Below are 23,606 nucleotides of genomic sequence, written 5' to 3' on the forward strand. Positions count from 1 at the left end.
GAAATCTTAACTATGTTACATCAACACTATTACCCTTATCAATCAAATTTTGTAATTTAATGAAAAAAAGTATCAGGTTAGTTTGACAGGATCTGTTTTCCATAAACCAATGTTAATTTATGTTAATCACGTTACCCTCCTTTAATTCTTCATTAATAGAGTCCCATATCATCTACTCTATTATCTTACACTGGATTGATGTCAGGCTGACAGGCCTATAATTACCAAGGCCATCCTGTTTACCTTTTTTCAATATTGGCACATTAGCTTCTTCCAGCCTTCTGGAAGTACCCCAGTGCTCGAAGACTTAGTGAAAATCAACATTAATGGTTCAATGAGTGCCTCAGCCAATTCTTTTAAAACTGCTGGATGCAAGTTATCTGGATCTGTTGATTTCCCCCCCAAATACAGAACAGAAATATTTATTGAACACTTTTGTCTTTTCTTCATTATTATTGATATCTCTACCATTCCCATTCAGTAATGGATCAATACCATTGTCAGGATTCTTTTTGTTCCTAATATATTTTAAAAACTCCTTATTGTCTTTAACTCTGCTGGCCATAGAGATCTCCTTGTGTTCTTTTGTTTCCCTTATCAATTTTCCACAATTCCTAAACAATAGTCATGTCAGTGGGAGACAAATTTTGGTGTAGATGCATCACAGCCAGGCTGATGTATGTTCACTTAGGTTGATCTAACTCAGTGGTTCTCAAACTTTTGTACTGGTGACCCCTTTCACACAGCAAACCTCTGAGTGCGGCCCCCCCTTACAAATTAAAAACAATTTTAAATATATTTAACACCATTATAAATGCTGGATGCAAAGCGGGATTTGGGGTCGAGGCTGACAGCTCGCGACCCCCCATGTAATAACCTTGTGATCCCCTGAGGGGTCCCGACCCCCAATTTGAGAACTCCTGATCTAACTTTATAGTCTAGACCAGGCCTCTGGCACAGGGATAGCAGATAGGGGAGACTCAGGGTCAGGGAAGCTGTAGTATGAATCTCTTCATAGTAGTCAAGGAGGCTGCTAAAGGGGTAGAGTGTGGTCCTCTCACCTTCCAGCTTGTGGAAGCTGGGAAAATGTTGGGTGGTTAATATCCAGTGTTTTGATTTTATTTGCTCTTGTTTTAAAACCGTTGCTTGAAAATAGAGCTAGCCCTTAGGAAAGTGTCTTGGACTGAACAATTGTTGGGAGCTTTATTTATTTATTTATTTATTGCACTTCAGCACGGCAGGGATGCGTGCTCAAAATTTTTTTACTGATAGGGGGTGCACGATCAAAAAAGTTTGGATACCACTGGCCTAGAGTCAATGGAGGAATGTTGTGCCATTTTGTGTCCTATTTCGTGGGGTTTTGTGAAAGTGCAAATATTTAAATTTCTTGGTTTGCTGATATTGGATCGCAACACCTGTCTGCCTCAGGGTGAGAGCAATCCCCTTCTTCCACACACACCCCGTCTCCAAACACACATGCTGCATTTATTTGTAGGTCTCACTGCCTTTTTGTGGCTGTTTTCATCTGCTCTCTTTCCCCCCTTTTCTTAGTATGAGGCAGAAGCTGACCTGAAGACTACTTTTGGTGGGTTGGCAAACTGGCTGCACAGCTTGCATAAAGCTCCTCTAATCTACCCTGCTACACCCTATGTCCAAGAAAAACACAAGAATGTATGCAGAACATCCACAGCAATAACTAGTGTATTCCCCCCCTCCCCCAAAAGAAAAGTAGTCCCTGGGGTCATTCCCTGCATTAAAGCATGACTTGCTACTGTCACCATTCATTTAGCAAGGCTGACTTTCTTCTTTCAGGATAAACCTTGTCATTCTTGCCAAACATCTTCTCTGAAATCTATTTCTGAATTCTTTCCACACAACTCAGCAAATTCACCTAATTCTTAACATGCAGCACTTCTGGTATTCTGCTCCTGAGCCTCTCCTTAGTAGACTACCAGACTGAGTTTGGTTTGTTTGTTTTATGGGTATAGAGTGAAACAAGATAGATGGTCTGAAGTTTAGAACCTAAGTCAAATTTGAACCCGGATCTCTAGAGATTAAAGGACATGTATAGCTTTCCCTCCTGAAATTGCCTCTGCTGATTTTGACTTTATCTGTCACATGCTATATTTTGCAGACCAAGAACCATTGCAAAAGCAATCTTAAGTAAGTATTGTGATGTGTGCACCGATCTATTTCAGCTGTAGTTATAAAGGTCTCTCTTGTACAACATCCCCTGGTTTCTCTATTTCCATTGTCTGTGTAGTCAGAACCAGTTCCCTCGCTTTGACTGTGCTGTTTATTTAGCTTAAATTTCCAGTTAAGAGGTTCGTTTATGTAATGTGTGTGTTTGCTCACCTACTTATAACCTGCAATTCTTCAAGTTATTGCACATGTACTTTGCACTCTTGGTGTTGGTGTGCCCTGCGCAAAGCCACCAGAAACTTTTTCCTTCAGTGATACCTGCTGGGTAGCTGGAGCGACCCTTGCTGCTGTGTGCCACTGCACGCAGGTATAACGGGCACCCTCAGTTCCTTCTTACCTCCCACAATGATCATTGGAACTCTGTTCAATATCAGAACAGGTCTTTCTCTCAGTCATTGTACATAGGTTGTGGTGTGTGTAGGTAATCTAGTCTTTGGTGTAGTTAGTAAGTTTTAGTTGTGCTGTTTAAAAAATAAAATAAAAAAGGCCTATGTCAGTGAGTGACCTGCACAATAGCTGCCTGAAGTGCTTGGGGGGAAGAACACATTAAGGACCCAGTGCCAGATTTGCAGGGAGTTTAGGCCTAAAGACAAAGAAGGATAGGGAGGCTAGGCTGACATTCCTGCTGATGGAGGTGGTGCTCAGGCCACCATTGGAGCCATCCTGGTCTGACTCAATGCTGAGTGCTGCAGATTCAGTGAGAAGCATGCCTGCAGCTTTTGCGGAATCCAGGCACTCTTCTCTTTCACCTGTACCATGGAAGAAATACAAAACTTCTAGAGAAGCCCTGGCCGGGGAAGGTCTCCGTCCTCTAAGTCTGGTAAGAGGAGCAAGAAGGAGTTCAGTAGAGAGCACTTAAAACCTAAGTACCCTTCCTCCAAACTGGTGTCTAAGTTGGCTCAGTTGGCTCCGGAGCTGCAAGGAGCACTGTCAAGCCCGGTGCTAGAAGTGGCACAGTCAACTTCTTCGGTACCACAACAAGAGACCATCTTGGTGTCGACTGCCCCAAGAATTCTTCTTTAACTTCTTGTTGCCACTGTCTCCTTTCTCACAGGAGTCCACTACCTCAGCACTGCTGCCCTGTCTGCCAGCAATCCAACCTCCAGTACTGCAGTTGCCTGCTTCCTGGACAGGCAGGCCGTCAGTACCGTTCAGTGGGGAGCCTGCAATGATGGTGTCGCTCTTCCCATTGAAAGGCTCTTGGCACTGGTCCCTGGCACCGATTGGATCATCCCTGCCATGGTCACAGGAAGGGGAATCTTTGTCGTCGGACTCAGAGGTGGAATCTTACATCTCACAGCCCCGAAACAGGACCCGTCTGTCTCCTCAAAGATCCTCTCTTCTCACCTACCACCATGACTGTTCAATGGGAATGTGGCCAGGACAGTGGGAACAGGCCCCATACCAGTGGCCATTTTGGAACTTGTGGGGGTTTTCCCCTGGCTTCCAGATCTTCCCCACACCATGTGTACTCAGTGCCCTTGTCTAGAAGGGGAGAATCTATGCACCAAGCAACTCCATCCCTAGAATCTGATACCGACTCCAGTACTGAGCATCAAGAAGAGGTTCGAGAACCAGAGCAACAGCTGGTAGAAAAGATAGCTGGTAGAAAAGATTCTACCCTCCAGTCTTGGCATCCTCTTTGTCCTCTGCAAATGAGGCCATTTTGTCTGGGATAACTTCACCCCCTCCTGATTATTTTAAAGAGAGTGGCTGCAGACTTAGGTATATAGGCTGAGGAGGTTAGAGACTCCTCACATTGCTTGGTGGACAATTTATCATCTGTGGGTCCCTCCAGGGTAGCTCTGCCAGTTAATGAGGCAGTACTAAAGGCTTTATGGCAGATGGGGGGAGGGATAGCTCAGTGGTTTGAGCCTTGGTCTGCTAAACCCAGGGTTGTGAATTCAATCCTTGAGGGGGCTATTTAGGGATCTGGGGCAAAAATCGGTCTGGGGAATGGTCCTGCTTTGAGCAAGGGGTTGGACTAGATGACCTCCTGAGGTCCCTTCCAACCTTGATATTCTGTGATCCATCGTCTTTGCCTCCCACTTCTAAAAGGGCAGAAAGAAAGTACTATGTACCCTCCCAAGGTTTTGAGTACCTTTATACTCACCCACCTCCAGGCTCATTAGTCATCACAGCAGCTAATGAGAGAGTGCGACAGGGCCCTGGGCTGCCACCCCAAATCAAAAGATATTAAGAGACTAGACTTATTCATCAGAAAGATTATTCAATTGCATATTTGCTACTGCGTATTGCTAACCAACAGGCTCTGTTGGGGCAGTATGATTTTAATTTGTAGTCCTCCATGGAAAAGTTCAGAGAATTACTCCTTGAGAAGGCTTGTTCTGCCTGGTCAATGAGGGCAGACTAGTCGCAAGAACTTTGCTGCAGGCGGAGCTAGATGCAGCAGACTCAGCAGCTAGAACCGTGGCTTCCACAGTTGCAATGCGTAGATCATCCTGGTTGTAGCCTTCTGGTCTTCCCTATGAAGTACTGAACACTATCCAGGACTTGCCATTTGAGGGTCCTTCTCTGTTCTAGGACCAGATGGACAGCAAGCTCTGTGGACTTAAGAACTCTAGAGCCACCTTGAAGTCTTTAGGTCTGTACATACCTGGCCTGGTCCGGAAGCACTATCAGCCCCAGCAAATGCACTGATATTCCACTCCTCAACAGAGCCTGTCAGAAAAAGAGTTCCTGGGGTTATAGACATACGCCTCCCCTCCTGCAGGTTCAGCTCCACTTCCACACCCTTCAAGACATCCGGGAAGTGCAAAACAGTCATTTTTATGGGTCAGTCGAGGTCAGCTTACCAGTCTGCATCTTTTCAGACCCAAATTCTCTCACCTTTGCAAAACATCTGTCCCCCTTCCATAGTGCTTGGTCCCGTGTCACTTCAGACCGATTGGTCTTGAGCATTGTGGAAGTGGGATATACTCTCAAGTTTGCTTTTACCCCTTCCTCCTCATCCCTCTTCAGGGACCACTCTCACAATAAACTCCTTATCCAGGAAGTACAATCACTCCTTTGCTTGGGAGCCATAGAGGAGTTTCCAAATGGTCTCAGAGGGAAGGGGTTTTATTCCTGATATTTCCTAATCCCAAAAGTGAAGGGGCGGGCGTGACCAATTTTAGACTTGTGTCAATTCAACAAATTCTTTAAAAAGATAGTTTTGCATGGTCACCTTAGCTTCTGTTATCCCTTCCCTGGATGCTGGGGACTGGTATGCTGCCCTTGAATGAAAATATGCCTATTTCCATGTGACTATCAGCTTCACAGGAAGTACCTTTGATTTCTGGTAAAATGATTACTGGTTCACTGTACAGCCTTTTGGCCTCTCAGTAGCTCCCAGGTCTTTACAATAGTCATGGCAGTAGTAGCTAAATTACTCTGAAGATCAGGAGTTCTGGTTTATCCCTATGTGGATGACTGGCTGTTCATGGGTTAGTCCAAACTGCAAGTACAGAACAATGTTGCCCTGATCTAATGCTCTGAGAGGAAAAACCTCTCCTCTCCTTGGTCCAGAGGATAGAGCTTACAGGGACTGTACTGGACTCATCTCAAGCCAGTGCCTTTCTTCTGGACTCCAGGTTCCAGGCAATTTGATCAATTGTATAGGTTTGAAGGCTTACCCAGTCACAACTGCACAAAACTGTTAGAGTATTTCATGGCCTCTTGCACGTACGTAATTCAATATGCCAGCTTGCATCTCAGAACTCTGTAGGGCTGCTGGTATCAGTCTACTCACCAAGCCACCATCAGTTAGATGTAGTGGTGAGGGTGCCTTCCATGTCCTCACCTCCCTAGATTGATGGACAAATCCAGCCAATGTATGTGTCAGCGTTCTGTTTGCTAGTGACAGATGCTTCAGCTCTGGGATGGGGAGCTCACCTGGATTCTGTACAGCACAGGGTCTATAGTCCTCAGAGGACTTAGCTTTATACATCACTGTCAGAGAACTGAAAGCAGTCAGACTGGCATGCCAAGTATTTCTGTCGCAGATCCAGGGAAGCGGCCTGTTAGTCCTCACAGACACCACAGCAGCAATGTTCTACCTCATAAGCTGGGGTAGCCTGCTCTTCTCCACTCTGTCAAGAAGTGACTCTATTCTGGGAGCTCTGTATTGCCAATTTGATAGATCTAGAAGCATCTTATCTGCCAGGACAGAATGGCCTAGCAGACCACTTGAGCAGATTGTTTACAAGTCGCCACGAGTGGTTTCTTCCCCCAGATGTGGCCAGATACATCTTCCAGCAGTGAGGGGTTTCCCCACATAGACCTGTTTGTGACAAAGTCCATCAGAAAGTGCTAGCAGTTCTGTTTCCTAAAGGGTCACAGCTCGGGTTCCATAACAGATGCCTTTTTACTGACGTCAGGCAGGCTTCTCTGTGTTTTTCCACCAATCCTGTTCATACTAATGATAAGAGAGGCCAGAGTCATACTTATAGCCCCAGTATGGTCCCATCAGCTCTGGTTCTGTGCTGTCCTGGCACTGTCAGTGAAACTTCCAATTTCATTTCCATTACACTTGGACCTAATTGCTCAGGATTATGGTTGCCTACGCCACCCAAGCCTACAATCCTATCACCTAACTGCATGGATGCTCCATGGTTAGACACTAGCGAGAGACATTCTAGAGATCCTGCTAAATAGTAGAAAGCCTTCTACAAGAGCTACTTTCCTCTCTTAAATGGAAGCATTTTTCTGTTTGGTCTCACCAGTTTCGAGTGTCACTGACCAGTTCTTCAGTTCTACATATTCTGGAGTACTACTTATACCTGAAACACCAAGGTTTGGTGGTTAAGTCAGTTAAGGTTTATCTGGCAACTATTTCCATGTTCTACCCTAATGTGGACAATTGCTCTGTTTTCTCCAATGACATGTCTGTACGGTTTTTAAAAGGCTTACTCAAATTATACCCTCAGGTACAAAACCCAGTTCTCGTGTGGGAGCTAAACTCAGTGTTGTCAAGACTTATGGGTTCCCTGTTTGAGCTGTTGGCTCCCTGCTCTCTGCTGCTTCTGTCAATGAAGGTGTCATTATAGGTGGTTGTTATCTCGGCCAGAAAAGGAAGGGAGCTATGGGCATTAATGTCAGGGCTTCCATATATGATCTTTTTTAAGGACAAGGTTTACCTCCATCCTTATCTGAAGTTCATCCCAAAGGTAGTGTCTTCTTCCCACGTCAGCCAACTAACTTATTTGCCCATTTTAACCTAAAGCCACATATGACGAGGGAGGAACAGCATTTGCATACCTTGGATGTAAGGAGAGCCGTAGCGTTTTACCTGGACAAACACTTTCGTAAAGCCTCTTAGGTGTTAATAGCGGTGGTGGACAGAATAAGAGGTCAATCACCCGGAGAATTTCTCCCTGTATCATATCCTGTATATGCCAGTGCTATGACTTGGCTAATGTTGCTCCACCCGACAAAGTCAGAACTCATTCAACAAGGTCACAATTGGCCTTGACAACCTTTCTGGCACAAGTTCCAATTGCACACTTGTAGAGTGGTAGTCTAGTGCTAGTTCCACCCATTTGCCTTCCACTATGCTGTGGCTCAAGACTCCAGAGACGACTCTAGATTTGGATGAGTTGTTCTCCAGTCTTTATTGAAATAGACTCTGATTCCACCTCCTGTTCCTACAGCTTGTGAGTTACCACAGGAGGAATGTGCATGTGCAATCACATGAAGAAAAAAGGTTACTAACCTGTTCCATAACTGTTGTTCTTCAAGAGGTGTTGTACATGTCCATTCCATGACCCGCCCTCCTACCTCTCTACTTCGGAGTTGCGGCAAGAAGGAACTGAAAGGGCTTGGGGGAGTTCTGCCCTTTATCCCTGCACACACTGGTGTTCTGCAGCAGTGGAAACTTGAGCCAACCAATGGGTACAGCTGAGGGGAAAAAGTTTCCGACAGCTGGGCGTACTGACACCAGGAGTGGAATGGACATGTGCAATACAGCTCTAAGAACAACAGTTATGGAATAGGTTAGTAACCATTTTACAGCTGCTCTGAACCTAAGAATTTTTTCTAGTCCAAGACGTTGAAGCAATAAACAACTATATTCCTTGTATAAAAAGAACTACATTACAGCTAATACAGTATTTCTCCGAAGCTCTAAGGGGTTGTCTCCAAAGGAAAGTTATACCAATATAAAGTAGGGTGTGAATTTAAACCAATGTAGTTTCATTGGTACATCTCCCAGTGGGGATGTTCTTAGTCCACTACAAGAGTGCCTTTTTCTGGTTTAGCACATGTCATTTGGAAGTAGGGTGACCGGATGTCCCGATTTTATAGGGACAGTCCCGATTTTGGGGTCTTTTTCTTATATAGGCTCCTATTACCACCCACCCCTTATATAGGCTCCTATTACCACCCACCCCGTCCCGATTTTTTGCATTTGCTGTCTGGTCACCCTATTTGGAAGTGACTTAAAATAAGCCTCTCCCCCATCGCCCAAAAGGATCCACTTTTCTTCCCAAATAAGAGTCTCCGGATAGAGACGTTAAATTGGTATAAGTATAGTGGTTTAACTATTCTGGTATAACTGGAAAAATCTCCCATGTAGACAAGCCCTACCTTACTATTCATTCAATTAAAAAGATTTTGTTAGAGTATCTCTAATAGTGCCATCTGGTGACTTCCAATAATATTACAATTTATTCTTAGATAGTTATTTAAATAAGGATTTAAGATTAGTTTTAATAGGATTAGCGTGGAATCCAGTTCAGGTGGATTTGGAGAAATGCACAGGCTTCAGGTTCTGTATTTCATGTGAGAAGAATGTTCCTGTCATGAATCTGCATGTTAGGAGCTCAAAACACCTTTGAGAGAGTCATTCCCCTTGAGGATATTCATGTTGTGCAGCCATTAGTCTCAGAGTGAGAATGAAACGGGAGTACAGTAGAACCTCAGAGTTACAAACACCGGAGTTGCGAACTGATGGGTCAACTACATACTTCATTTAGAACCAGAAGTACGCAATCAGGCAGCAGCAGAGATGGGGAAAAAAGCAAATACAGTACAGTACTGTGTTAAATGTACACTACTAAAAAAATAAAGGGAAAGTTAAAAAGTAAAATGAAAAGATTTGACAATGTAAGGAAACTTTTTCTGTGCTTGTTTCATTTAAATTAAGATGGTTAAAAGCAGCATTTTTCTTCTGCATAGTAAAGTTTCAAAGCTGTACTAAGTCAGTGTTCAGTTGTAAACTTTTGAAAGAACAACCATAACGTTTTTTCCAGAGTTATGAACATTTCAGAGTTATGAACAACCTCCATTCCTGAGGTGTTCGTAACTCTGAGGTTCTACTGTATTAGAGAAGGACATGCCCACTCTGCCTTCTGTATTTAAGGGTCCACAGATGCCTGAAAGGAAGCTGCTAGATCTATCACAACAAAGGGAAAAAAATATTTTGGCTTGGTCTATTTCAAAGCCTTTGTTGCTGCTGTCATATTCTCTCAAAAAGAAATACTAAAAGGCAACGCGGCTAGCATGAATGTCTAAACCAGTGATACTCAGATTGAGGTTGAAGAGCTACAAGTGGCTCTGCGCCCTGCACCATACTACTGAACACCACCTGATGTATGCTGTACTTAATTTTGTATCCTCTCTACTTTTGTGTATGATCCCAAGGGCCAGATACAGTCAGGCTTACCTTAATTGCTCCAGTTTTTAGTGGATACTAAAGCTGGCTAGGAGATTGCCATCAAAACATTTTTTTGACAAAATTGGGAGGAGAAAAATTCATAACAATTTTTGAGAAAAAGTTTTTCCTTTTTCCACCCAGCAGTCTAGTGAGTATATTGCTAGCCCAGGAGATGGAGCCCTGCACTACAAATGAGGTGTAGTCCTGGCATGAGTTCACTAAGTCACCTTCTGGCCTAGCAAAAGCCACCTTCACGCACAGGCCACATGATTTGCATTGATACCAGTGGCGGATTAATAATTTTGCCACCCCTAGGCCGGGAAATAATTGTTGCCCTGGCCCTGCCCCAACTCTGCCCTTTTCCTGCCCCCATTTCAACCCCCTCCCCAAAGTCCCCGCCCCAACTCCGCCCCCTCCCTTCCCCTATTGGATCCCTTCCCCAAATCCCCGCCCCCGGCCCCGCCTCTTCCTCCAGCGTGCGGCTTTTCCCCTCCTGCAAGCGCTGGGAGGGGAGAGAAACAGGATGCGGCGGCGCGCTTGCAGAGGAGGTGGCGGTTATCTGGAGCAGGGGGGCGGGGCGCGGAGGGGAGCTTCCGCCCCTGCAAATTTGCCACCCTAGGCCTAGGCCTTGTCGGCCCAGGCAATAATATGGCGCTGATTGATACGGAATGGGACCTACAATGCCTAAATAAGGTGCTATCTGGAAATTTTATTCCCAGTCAGTTTGTCTAACACTTGTAAGAGCTGACTAGGCCACTTGGTCTATTTAGCTGCTGTGGAAATGGGTACATACCGTGCCAGAAAATGCATCCTTGCTTGCTAGCTTGTTTCTTACATTGCCCTAGTCTTTAAAAAGCATAAACATATTCCAAACTCCTCACTGGAGCTCTCATGACCCAGTTTAGCAGGTGCATTAATTGTCTAGTTATTAAAGATGCCAGTTTGGGTGGGTGTGAGGAAGTGCTCCAGCCAATCCTCCTGGGATGAAGGGAACATGAACATAGTTAGAATACGTGGCGGGGAGAGTGTCTGTAGTGGGAATACAAGATGAGGCTAAGGATTATTCTGCTATCTCCAGAGGAGAGAATTTAGCATAAAACATAAGATTAAATTCTGTTTACTGTGAAACAGTTGGTGTGTTGATGTAATTTACTAAGTAAAGATCAGTATGGAGTGATCATTGTGCAACACAGAAAAAAACCCAGATGCTGTATGCACTCTGTCTCTTTGGCCATGTCAACATCACAATCTCTATGCAGTGTTAGGAAGCTGTTTTAAAAACTTCTGTAGAAAATGATTTCAGCTACTATGATTGTGCCAGAAGCGTGGATACAGTAATTACTAACTTATGTTGGTTTGTAATTTAGCATGCTTTCCGTAGCCAGTGCTGAAAACAGTTTGGCCATGCTTACTGCAGCAGCCCAGTTTGGGGGAAGGAGAGTGGGATCTGATTTGATTGTGTATCAGAAAATGACCTATTGTTGACCAGTGCAGAGAGGGCCCTGGTCTTACAGTTTCTAAAAATAGTCTGCAGTCCTGAAAGCACTTACAAACATGTGAGTAACCCATAGGAAGTACTCATCATCTTACTCACATAGAAAGAGTTTGCAGGATCAAGGCCATGGTTTTTTAAAAGTTATCTAACCACACTAGTGTCATGAATCATGTCAGCTGAATATTTAAAATTTTCTTTCTTACCCTTTCTTGTTTTAAAACCATTTCCTAGCGTGTCACATGGTAATGTAGTTGGGGCCTCTGGCTCTTCTCAAAGTGCGAAGTGTAACTTTTGATATTAGGAGGCACAACATTTAACAAACTCCCTCCACCATCTCCCCCAGTAAAGGTCTGTGCCATTGGCCCAGTGCTCACAAGCAACTCTACAATAACAAGCCAGCCATGATGAATAGCCCTATAAAACAGCATTTTCTAGAATGGGAGTCCATGTAGCTTGATACTGGTCAATAAACGGTGCATATTTTTATTTTTTTGTGCATGAGAATAGTGGCTTGGTGCAGTGATCTGAAAACAGATTTGTAATTTAGCTGTACTTTTCTGAGGGTGGAGGGGAACCACTTCATCACTGAAGTGCCACCTAAGTGAATTAATGCTAGCAAGCCTAAGTGCATAAAAAAAAAATCAACTTTAAAACATTGTCTGGAGTTATTTACCTACTATAGTTCAAGTAATACTGAAGATTGGAGGAAAAAAATGTTTTCTCTGTTTTTTTCATTTTTGTTTTTTGTCCATTTCACAGCATTTTATGGATAGTAAGTTTCATTGTTTCCCCCTGTATAACCAATTGGTTCCTCTGTTATTTATGTAGGTCTTTTCACACAGCAATTATGGGGATGGAAACATTTTTTTGAAAATGTGATCATATAACCACCAGAATTTGTGGAGTGGGGCACTCGGGGGCAGGTATAATACCTGAAACTGCTTTTAACTCATTTTAAAAATGGATTTTATTTTATTGTGGGTTCTGTTGTAAGCTTCTGGGGGCAAGGATGGTTTCTTACTCTCTATGATGCCTAACATGATGGGGCCTCTATAGGCTAATGGAATATAAATAATAATGATAACGTTGATGGTATCCCTTCAGCACTAAAATACTTTAAAGTTATGCTATTGGTGAAATTCTTAAATGTAGTGTAGCCGAGGCCTTTTATTAGTTAAAAAAAAAATGCCCCACCATTGCTACCACTAGTTCAGCTCCATTGGTGGTAGCAGCAGTGGGAGCACAAATGTAGAAGAGGCACCAGTGGCTGCCAATATTTTAAGCACTGTGTTGTGTAGAAGGGCTGTGTGTGGTTTAGGCAACATGAGACTTAAAATGCCAGCAGCTGCAGAAGCTGTGTCAGCCCTATCACCACCACCAGTGGAGCTGCACTTGTGGTAGCAACAGTGGGAAACTTGACAAAAAAGTGTAGTGTAAATAAATCCCCTGTGCTTTAAAGCTGAAGCACTTGTCAAATGTGTGAGGGCACCCATCGTTCTATGGCACTTTCAGATTAAGGTGCACTTAAATACTGAATGAAAAATGTTTCTCTGCATAGATATGTTCAAAGTATCCAGTTTATAAAGCACCATGCATGTAAATTGTGCTGTATAAATCAGGTATTTTAAACCTTTATAACTTTTTAAAAATAATAAGTCAATTTTCTTCAAACTTAGCTTGATTTCTGCTTTGCAAGAAGGGTTATTAATATGCTAGATACAAAGTTTATAACATCATCAATTGAATTGAGGTTTTTTGGGGTAAATAAGATACTTGAAACACAGGGTAGGATGGAAATAAAGAGATGCATTCTAATGCTTAACTATAGTGGTCACTACTATGAAAACTATCATGCAGAAATCGTTTCACCAGTCATGGAAATGCAGCCACCTTAGAGGTAGGACATAGCCGCTATTTAACAGTGCACAGCAATGCTTCATAAGAGTTCAAGATCAGAAGTGTAGAAAAAAAATCCATACCCAGTTAAAACAGTAGCGGGAATTGAGGTAGACCCTGCTTTTGATCACCTCAGCTTTCTCGGTTTTTGAACCTGCAAGGTGAAGGATACCGTTACTGACCTCTGAGGGTTCATGGAGTCAAAGAGCAGTTTGGAATTGTTCACTATTTTCTAAGTGTTAACCAAATCTTTGAACCATTGGGTTCATGTCTGAAATTGAGATTATTTATTTTGAGTAGAACTCAGTGAAATTTCATGTGTTTTGTTGCTGGAGGTGTCCCCTTCTCTCTCTCTCCCCCCCCCCCCCCCCCCTTCCCCTTCAGGCCATGTTCTGTCTTCTAAATCACTGGTCAGGTCTCAGGTTACAGATAACACATATGGCATCCAGGGCTCTAAATGGGAACTTCTGAACCTGTTGGCCTTTGTCAGATTAACTCTGCATCTGTCCATGTCAGTTACACATCCAGTATCCTTTTGTAGGAATGTGTGTGCGTTTGGAAAAATTTAAGGGAGTTTCCTAAAACGGGAAGAACAACTGGGTTTCCAGACCTAACCGGCTTCCTCACCCCTCACTATCCCCTTTGCTGACAGCCAGAATTAATCCTCCCAAGTTTGATTGGAACAGCTGAGAGCATGCATTCTGCATGTTTCAAGGCCTCTCAGTGGATTCATGTTGCCCCAGAGCTGGGGCCCCATTCCCTTCACACACGCCCCACCCCAGTGCTGGTTCCGGCAGCTGTCTCCGCCTGGGTTAATGCAGAGAGAGAGGTGTTAAACGATACAAGCATGTATTCTGCCATGAAAGAGATCCCTTCACTGCAGATATCAATGTGGCTTCTCTCTTCTCCCCCCTTCTGCATCACCAAAGAGTTGTGCTATGCTAATCCCAGCACCTGTCCCTGCCTAGGACACTAAGAAGGGTCTCAGAATAGGGGGAGAAACAGTCCCATATGCTTTTCCCTGTCCTGGATTGGGAGTTTTCCTTCTGACGCACCTAAAGCCCAGAACATATGCCCTTTCCTAAATGCTGCTTGCTTCCTCCCATCTCTGTCTGTTGCTGCAAAGTGCCTATGTTCCCCTCTTGAGTTGCAGGAGAGTTGTCAGCTGAGGATTCAGTTTTCAGTTCAGGAATCCTAATTTAGTAGCCTCCTCTCTGCCCCTGTGCACTTTGGCTCTGCAGTGCTGGATACCACTGGAGAGGGGGGCTGATCTGAACTGAATCAGGCAGCTCCTTTTCATTTTCAGCTGAGCCAGTATCAACCTGAGTAGACCCAGAGTCCTGAGCCAAACATTGCACAGTGCTGCCAGAGTCCTTTGCATAAGACTGCAAGACGGAGACCCAGATTTGGAGCTTCCAGTTCTCTGTCTAGCTGGTCTTTAATTGGAGAATCTTTGGCTATGTATGGTGTGTATTGTATGGATTATCAATACCCAGTTGTCCAGGTAAGCAAAGGAACAATTACAAATTAATAGCCTCTTCATCTTTTCCATTTATTCCTGAGATATGCTTAGGTGTGTGTTTTATGGAAGGGTGATAGGCTTCTAAGCTCTGCTCCTCCACGTGATGCCAATTGGGTCTCAGCTTTCCAGGGGCTGTGCACTGAGCTTTGCTGTAGCATGAACTGTGAGCTTTACCGCATGGGGGTCCTGTTGAAGGGTTTAGCATTAAACTTTGGAGATTCAGTTGTTCCAGATGCAGTTTTCTGGATTTTTTTTTTTTCCCCGAGGAGGATGGGAAATGGTTTTGAATTGATAAAACCTTCATGCTCTGTGAACTGAGTCTTTCTTATTGGGTGAGTCATTGCATCATCTGGCGGCAGTCCATTTCAGAGATGGCAAGCAGCGGAGGGAGCTGTTTCTCCCGCCCCTGACTTGTAACTAACCAGATTTTGTTAGGCTTTGTGGAGCATTCGCCTTTCACTTCTGAAGATCTGGGTTAAAGTCTGCATTAGGCTGTAGGTGAGATAACTTGACGGTTTCAGGCTAGTACTTAGTGGACATTTGTCCACTTTAAAACAGGCTTCATGTCTTGTGTTCAGGGAAGAGCCGGGGCCCGGAATATCAATGAGTACTGCTACTCAGACCTGTGGTGTGCCTGAAGAGCTCTGAAGCAGAAGGTCAGAACTGAGATGCTTTTGGCACAGCTATGTGGAGAATGGTATACTCTGCACCATGCCTATCTACCCAGCTCCAGCCGCCCTTCAATTTCACAAGCACTAAATTCTTCCACAAAATTTAACAAACAAACACAATGGGTGAAGATTCTGTGCCCTGACAATGCCCAGATGGCCACTGAATAGTCAGTGTTTTTGTTAGGTTATTTTGCATTGGGGTTCTTATTATGCTACGTGAAAAGAATCCACCACCAGAAGTGTCTCTCTTGGTTGTTAAGATTTGTCCCTGATAAATGTGGTTCTTTGCACTTGAAACTTTTTATCTGGCTCTGGTCCAGCTGGCAGGTTTGTTCCATCTCAGTTTGAGCCAGCACAGAAATGTACGTAATGGGATGTTAAAATCGAAGTGTGTGCTCTCTTTCCACTCCACCGAGGGGGAATTACCGGGATAGCAAAGAAAAATTAAAACTAACCCTGGGGGCACTTGAAGTAAAGAAATGGGGAGTGAAGGGAGAGCAGCAGTTGATTCTATCTGCTATCTATGGTATATTAGCCTTTCAACCATGGTGGCTAATTTAACTGCAAACCAGTTATCCAAACCAAAGGTTAGCCCTTGCTTTATTAATGTTCATAGTGTAATTTCAATGCCTGACTTCACCTTTGTCACCTGCAGTCGAATCATTCTCCTCCCACCCTCTTTCCCTTGGAATTGAATAACATGGGCTGATGAAAGTCGTCAAGTGCATTGAGGTTATAAAGGAATTTAAGGATGGGCGGAAATGCCCGGGTGTAATGCAGGGCCCTGTAGGACAACAAAGCATGGCTGTTTAGCCACTATGGAGACAGACAGGTTAAATTTCCCCATGGTTATTTTAGAATGCTGTTTATCCAACACCAAAATGAAGTTCCGAGTGCATACACGCCTACCCATACTTGCACCAAGATGCACACAAGATCATGAGAACTTATAAGTACCTTGTATTGTATTCATGCTTGTATCCAGATATGATTTGTTTCGGTTTTTAAATTTTTAATAAATTTGGTGATTAGGAAATGAGGACCTGATAATACAGAGCTGGGTGTAGGGGAGGGAAGTGTTATGTAAGCTTCCCACACAGCTCTGCTTGTGCACTTCTATCACATCTAGCAGCATCCCCAGTAGTTTCAACCTGGGGTTTTTCCTAAGTAGAGACTGATTGCCGCAGCCAGTTATGCTAAATTGTGTTGTGGTTCTGTGGCTTGCACAAATGAGATGCTAGGTGGAGGCCCACCAATCTTACTTTACTTGACTACAAAGCAGTATTTGAACCCTGGTCACCAGAGTGAATGGATGAAACCCACTTATCCCATGGATCTTGTTCTTCATTGTTCATCTTACATAAAGTTCTCCCTTGCTGGTTCCAGCAGAGCACAGTGGAGAAATGACTATGTTAGTGTGCGTGATCCTGACCTCCACAGCTTTCTCGAAGCTTTTGAAATTCTATACTAGATTCTTATTTGACATGTTGTTTTTGTTTGTATTGGTCAAAACCCCTAAAGAGAACCTTCCTTTCTTGCCACACCAGAGAGCGCATTGGCCCTTGGGTGGCATTCCTCTTCAGTCAGGGAGGAGCAGAGATGGTGGATAGGGTGGATGTATACCAAACAAGGGAATTAGAGTTTCTAGCTTGTGAAGTGTTCATTTGGGTAAGAGGTAAAGGCAGCAGTTGGGCTCCACTGTGGGCGTGCCCCTTGTTCTGGTGCATGTGTAAAGTGGTTGTACCAAGGAAGTGACAGGATGCAGTGCACTTGAACAACAGGGTTATGAGCAGTTGTTGTTTTCAGAGGTTGGTTTTGTTAGCAAACATCTCTAGAAATTTGTAAGGTGAAAATCTAAATGAATTAAAAGCGTGACACTGCCCCGGTGATTGGGGCTGCCACCCCTTTGTTTGAATGGCTCCACCACATGAACCTTTGTCTCTGAGTTGACTGTAAAAATGACCATCGCCTCACTTGTTCGATACTTGTGATTTATCTATTGCAGTGTACTACGAGCCATCGTGGACTTATGAGTTACAGTAGAGTAAATGCACGAGTCAAGCTGGCTATTGGGTTTGGGAGGCTGACTATACTTAGTGGGGCAGGGTTTGTTTTCTAGGTTTCCTGGGTAGTATTCTGGACAGATGTATGGTGAATTGTGATACACACAGGACTGTACACAGAAAACCAAGTACTCTTAATATTTGTAGGCGGTCGATTTGGATTTGTTTCTGTTCCTGTCAGTGGTGTCTGGCCCCCATTCCCTTTGTAGTATTTGCAGTGGTGGTGTTTCTTTGGAAGTGTCTTTATCTCTAGCATGTTGAATGTAACCGTTTCTCTCAGACATGGCTCTGGGTGAGTTATCCGTGTTTTTGTGACCTCCACATTGCAATATGGTATATGAGGCGACTGTTCAGAAGCACTTTGAAACTGTAGCTTGTGCTGAATATGCCTTTTTTGCTTATGTAGCAGATATAGCCATAGGTAGCATATTATATCAGTGCTCCACAGACTGCACTGGCTTCCTATTCACTTCTAGGTTCAATTCAGAGTGTGATACTGACCCTTAAATCCCTGTGTGTTTTGCGGCCTGGTTAACCAAGAAATCGCCTTACTCTCTGTTCCTTCCCGATATTTTAAATCAGCTGAAGTGTCTATGTTAACATTTTTTAAATGTTGGGGACTGGCAGCAAGGTGCTTTCAGTAGAGGACTTTTGATTTTGGAGTACACTTTTTTATTGATTCAGTAGAGCCCATTTTAAGCCAATCTCTTCTCTCAAGCTTCTGCCTGAGGCAGAGAACTTGGGGAATATTTGTTATGCTGAAATGTTAAATTCTGAGGCCGAGTTTCTAATTTTAGGTAAGATTGTCTGGTTACAGATAACTGCCAAAATTGTGCTCCACAATCTGAGCTTTCTTTTAAAGAAAATCTGTTTCTAGCCTTTACAATTGCAGAGAGAACTTTGGAAATCCAAACGAAGTATAAACCAGTGTAATGTTGTATGCTTGAGTCTGCAGACATCCTGAAACAATAGCTTTGAGAGGCATGAACTGCCCTATTCACCTCAGTCAAGGCCCTCAGACTCAAGAGTTCCGCAGCCATGGAGTTTGGTTCTTTTCCAAGATGTCATAGAATTCACCATTTTCCTGCAACTGCCCCCCTGACATTTTGTTTTCTGCCTCCTTGCCTTGCCGGGATGTGCCTGCCAACAGCTGCCTCTTGCTCTCCAACTTTATTTGTGAGAGGGAGGTAATTGGATTACAGTACATGCTTCAGGCACTGTTCCACTCAAGCAAGCAGTAATGGTGGGGAAGCCAGAGCACCCAGAAGTAGTGTAGGTTGGTGAGCTAGGCAGCTTGAAGAACAGTGCAGCAGCAGAAACCTAGGAAGCCAAGGAGACAGATGTAATGTCTTTCTCCCCCCTTCCAATCCCTGCTTTCACTGGTAAACTTGAAGAAGGTTCTGAATTTGGTCTCCTGGACAACATTGTGTGAGCCAAGGCCAGGGGAATGGAACCAGACCACATATAGGAAATAACAGTGACAACAACAAAACCCCCTCAAAAATTATGATAGATGAAATTTACTCCAATAAGTATTTTCCATGATAAACATGATATGGTAGTGATTATGGGTGATTTTTCTGTAAAGGCTGGAAGCAACAGTGATGGGTTGAATAAAGTTATGGGCAAGTGCAGCAGGGGTTTGGACATGAACCAAAATGGTGAACGATTAATAGAAATGTGAATAACTAGTGGTAGGTAGAACAATATTTCTTCATGGAACTCCCCAGATGGTACTACAAAGAACCAGATAGATAATTTCTGCATTTTAGGAAGGTTTTACAGCTCTTTGGTCAATGTATTTGCTTTATATTGCTAAATTGAAGATCAGTTTAGAGGATGAAGAAGGTTAAAAGGAGACCACGCATCAACAGTGCGCAGTTAAGATTCAAACTCAGGTGCTTTTCAGCTTGAGCTGAAGAACAGGTTCAGTGTTCTAATGGAATCAACAGATGAAAACAGTCATTGATACGCTGTACTTCAGTTTGTGCTATCTAGAAAGTGCAAAGATAGCTCTAGTAACAATGAAATCCAAAGGGGAAGAATGGATTAGCAATGCTACTTGGGCAGCAGTGGAAAAGAAAAGTAATACCAAGCAAAAACACATATATGCTAAGATATGTGAGGAGACAAGCAAATAGTGCTCCTGGAGGAATTCTATGCTACTGCGTATCTGCATAATTAATGAGCTATGCATATTTTTAATTTTTTGTGCAGAAAAAAGCTTCTGCTGAAATGTTGCTGTAGTTCCATCTTTTCCCCACGAGAGGGTGCTGTGGCAATAGAACAAAGCAGCAGCTCCCTGCCAGCTAGGGAAGAGAGAGAGCCTGCCTTTTTCGCAGCACCTTTTAGGCTAAGTGGGGAGACAGGGGCTATGGGGAGGCAGACAGGGCCGGCTCCAGGCACCAGCTTAACAAGCAGGTGCTTGGGGCGGCCAAGGGAGAGGGGCAGCACCTGCAGCAATTCGGGGGTGGCAGGTCCCTCACTCCCTCTATGAGACCTGCCGCCGCCGATCGCGGCTTTTTTTGTTTTTTGTTTTGCTTGGGGCGGCAGAAATGCTGGAGCCGGCCCTGGAGGCAGACAGCGTGGGGTGCTGGGGATGGTGGTCAGACATGGGCTCATTAGGGCTAGTGGGAGAGGACAGTCTTGGGGCAGGGGCTGAATGGGAGTGGAGGCACAGGGCCACAGAGGGGAGGGAGATGCAGGGGCACATGGTGACAGGGGAGGGGATGCAGAGCTACATAGGGACGGGGTGGCTAAGTGGGGGCACAGAGACACATGGGGACAGGGGAGTGGCTGAGTTGGGGCACAGAGACACATGGGGATGGGGGAGTGGGTATCTGAGTGGAGGTGGTGGGACACGTGAACAGGGGGTGCAAGGACACATGGGGTGTAGGAATACATAGGGACAGAGGCAGATGGGCATGACTGAATGGGAGAGGCTAGGGGTCAGCCAGGGTCTGCATGGGGGAAGCTCCCTAACAATTCCCCCCCCGCCCCCTCCAAAAAATCCTGTTCCCATCCATACCCAACAGCCCTCCCAAGTTCATACCCAGGCTCCTTTCCAGCAATTTACTTCCCCCTCCCTCAGCTCCTCTGTTACCCCTGACTCCCCCAAGCCTTTGCACTGCTTCTGAGGGGTGTGGGAAATACGGTTCTCTATTGTAGTTTAAATGAATTATTACTCAGTGTTGTGTATTAATATGCCTAGTAAGGAATCTATTTGTCAATAAACATTTCCTGAATATTTTTTTGCTGTCTGTATTGTTACAGGTATTTTGAAATAAATGACCAAAAATAATTGAAACTTGTGTGATTATATTGTTATTTTGACAAAATATGCAGAATTTTAAAACATTGTGCATAGAATTTTTAATTTTTTGTTGCAGAATTCCCCCAGGAGTAAAATAGCAAGAATACAGAATTCTATATGAGATAGAGAAAGGAGAGCCAGGAGGGATACAGGGAATGTATTGCTAGAAATTATTGAGAGGCTGAAGATACTAGCCAAAGAGGTGGTCATATTACCTTGTATAAGACAATCAAACAGCTAACAGAAATATTTATCAAGACCGGAGGCCCTATGAAAGATGCAAATAGATAGACTGTTAGTACAGAAGAACAACAAAGGAAAAGATAGTCACAATATTTTCAGGTTGTTTTAAATAGACCAAGCCCAAGCGAACTACTAGAAATATGTGATGAAGACTTACCACTAGAGCTTGATATTGATTTAGGTGATATTAAAATGGAAGGCATTAGAAAAGTCATCAGTAAACTCAAAAATGGGAAAGCAGCTGGAAAAGACAGACAACAATAGTGGAAGAGAGATGTTCAAAGCAAGTGATGAAACAACCCTCCAGATTTGTGTTTTTGGCTAGAATATGGAATGAAGAAAAGATCCCAACCCAGGGGAAGAGAGGCCTTAGAGTAAAATTGCCATAGAAGGGTGACCTGCCGAATGGCAACATCTGGAGAGGAATCACATTACTTTCAATGCCTGGGAAGAATCACATGCAATATCATCCTTCAATGTATCAAGAAACAAATAGATCTCCAATTTACAGAGGAACAATCAGTTTTTAGACCATTGAGATCATGTACAGACCATATTGTTTTCAGGCATATTATAAAACCAAGTGTGGAGCAGTGAGCACCTCTTAAGATCAATTCTATAGATTTCCAGAATGCCTTTGACAGTGTACACAGAAACAGTGTCTGGAGAATTATGGCATATTATGGAATACCAGCAAAAGTCATTAGAATAATTAGTTATCGATATGATGGTGCTGAATGTACAGTTAGAGATGGTAACATTAGCCAATGGTTTGCAGTGACACCTTGAATAAAGCAAGGGTGTATTTTGTTAACACTGTTGTTTGCACTGGTCATTGACTATGTCATGAGGAAAGTAACAACAGAAGGCAAATGAAGAATTTTATAGACAAGTGATAAAGCACAATTGGATTACCTCATTTTGCTGATGATACTGTCCTGCTTAGTTCAACACATTGCTTAATGGAAGAGAAGACCCAGCTTTTGGCAGGCATAGCCGAACAGGTTGGTTTGTTTATCAATGGGAAGACTGTGTGTGTGTACACACAATATATATAATAGTTATTAGCGTCCCAAAAGCAACCATCGGGATAGACGGAGAGACACTAGAAGAGGTAAAATGACTGACTTATCTACGGAGTGAGATGTACAATGATGGTGACACAAAGTTATATATCAACAAATCTCAAAAGCAGCAAACAACTTTCATAAACTTGAAAAGATTTGGAAAAGTAGCATAATGGGCGCCGATACAAATTTTTAATACTGGCATCATGTCTGTTCTCCGTATGGAGCAGAGTCATTGAAATCTACAACAGAGAGAAGATCAACTCATTCTAAGTAAATGCCTGCAGAAGATCTTCAGAGTACAATGGAAAGAGGTTCTTGCAAGGTCAGAAATTCTTAGTAGAGCAAACCAACCTAAAGCATCAAACATGGCAATAAGATGATAAACACGTTTAGGACATGCTTTATGGATGCCACTGACATGACTTCCACATCAAGTGATGATTTGGATGCCGCCTGGAAGGAGAAAAAAAGTGATCTAAAGAAACATAAAAAACAATAGAGAGAGAGGCCAAATGCATCAGCATGACACTAGAAGTCCAAACAGACCAGCAGAAGCCAAAATAAATGGTGGAAACTGGTGGATGCCCTATGTACCTGAGAGTGTGGGAGGATAAAGAAAAAAGTATTTTCCAACCGTAAGCCGTAATTGTGTGTGTTAGCATGAAGGTGAATGGATGGGGATGAAAGAATGAACAAATATTGCTGCAGGATTTCGAGGTTGTTTCAGTGGAATTTGCTCCCATTGTATCAGAGTGCATGGGGCCTTGGGTATAAGCTATTTTGTTTAAAGGAGTGGCTTTCACAAGCGCCAACTTTCCAAAGTACCGGGGGGATACTCAACTCCCGGCTCTGCCCCAGGGCCCACCCCCATGCCGCCCCACCCCCGCCCTGCATCTTCCTGCTCCGCCCCTCCCCCAAGCGCGCCATGGCCTTGCTCCTCCTCTCAGCCTCCCTGCATGCCGCCAAACAGCTGTTTGCGGTGGGTGGGGGTAGGGTGACCAGACAGCAAATGTTAAAAATCGAAACGGGGGTAGGGGGTAATAGGAGCCTATATAAGAAAAAGACCCAAAAATCGGGACTGTCCCTATAAAATCGGGATATCTGGTCACCCTAGGGGGAGGAAGGGTGGAGGTGCTGATCCGCGAGGCCCACCAGCAGGCAGGAGCTGATGGTGAGGCTGCCGGTGGGTACTCAGCACCCACCAATTTTTCCAAGTGGGTGCTCCAGCCCCGGAGCATGCACGGAGTCGGTGCCTATGGTGGTTTGGAAGGGATTTGATGCTCTGTTGGTTTTATTCTTGAGGAGATGTGAAAGTGGTACGATGATAAGGAAGGATGCGGATGGTTCAGTGGTTGACACTAATCTGGGATTTGGGAGGCCTAGGTTCAATTCTCGACTTGTTGCAGACTCCCTGTGTGACCTTGGGCAAATCAGTTGCTCTCTGCCTCTGTTCCCTTTCTGTAAAAGGAGGATTATG

At 44.0% G+C, this 23,606-nt stretch overlaps 1 protein-coding gene and 1 long non-coding RNA gene across 34 annotated transcripts in view; one reads left to right on the forward strand and one right to left on the reverse strand.

Annotated features, from left to right (window-relative positions):
• The window catches only part of RBFOX2 (RNA binding fox-1 homolog 2), a 246,656-nt gene that overhangs the window by 119,567 nt on the left and 103,483 nt on the right, over positions 1-23,606 (forward strand). The window contains exon 1 of one of the 33 annotated variants that reach the window (XM_024100002.3): positions 14,587-14,751. The exons of the other annotated variants lie outside the window; for them this stretch is intronic. Within the exon in view, the coding sequence (XP_023955770.1) occupies positions 14,707-14,751 (45 nt within the window). The 5' untranslated portion in view covers positions 14,587-14,706. Of the gene's footprint in view, positions 1-14,586; positions 14,752-23,606 lie in introns of those variants that run through there. 33 annotated transcript variants of the gene reach the window in all.
• LOC135974933 (uncharacterized) lies at positions 4,819-8,035 on the reverse strand. The gene is made up of 2 exons (XR_010591995.1): positions 7,916-8,035; positions 4,819-4,884 (listed from the first exon to the last, which is right to left on the reverse strand). It is a non-coding gene; the product is annotated as an uncharacterized LOC135974933 (long non-coding RNA).

Source organism: Chrysemys picta, chromosome 1 (assembly GCF_011386835.1).
Source record: "Chrysemys picta bellii isolate R12L10 chromosome 1, ASM1138683v2, whole genome shotgun sequence".
Lineage (NCBI taxonomy): Eukaryota > Metazoa > Chordata > Testudines > Emydidae > Chrysemys > Chrysemys picta.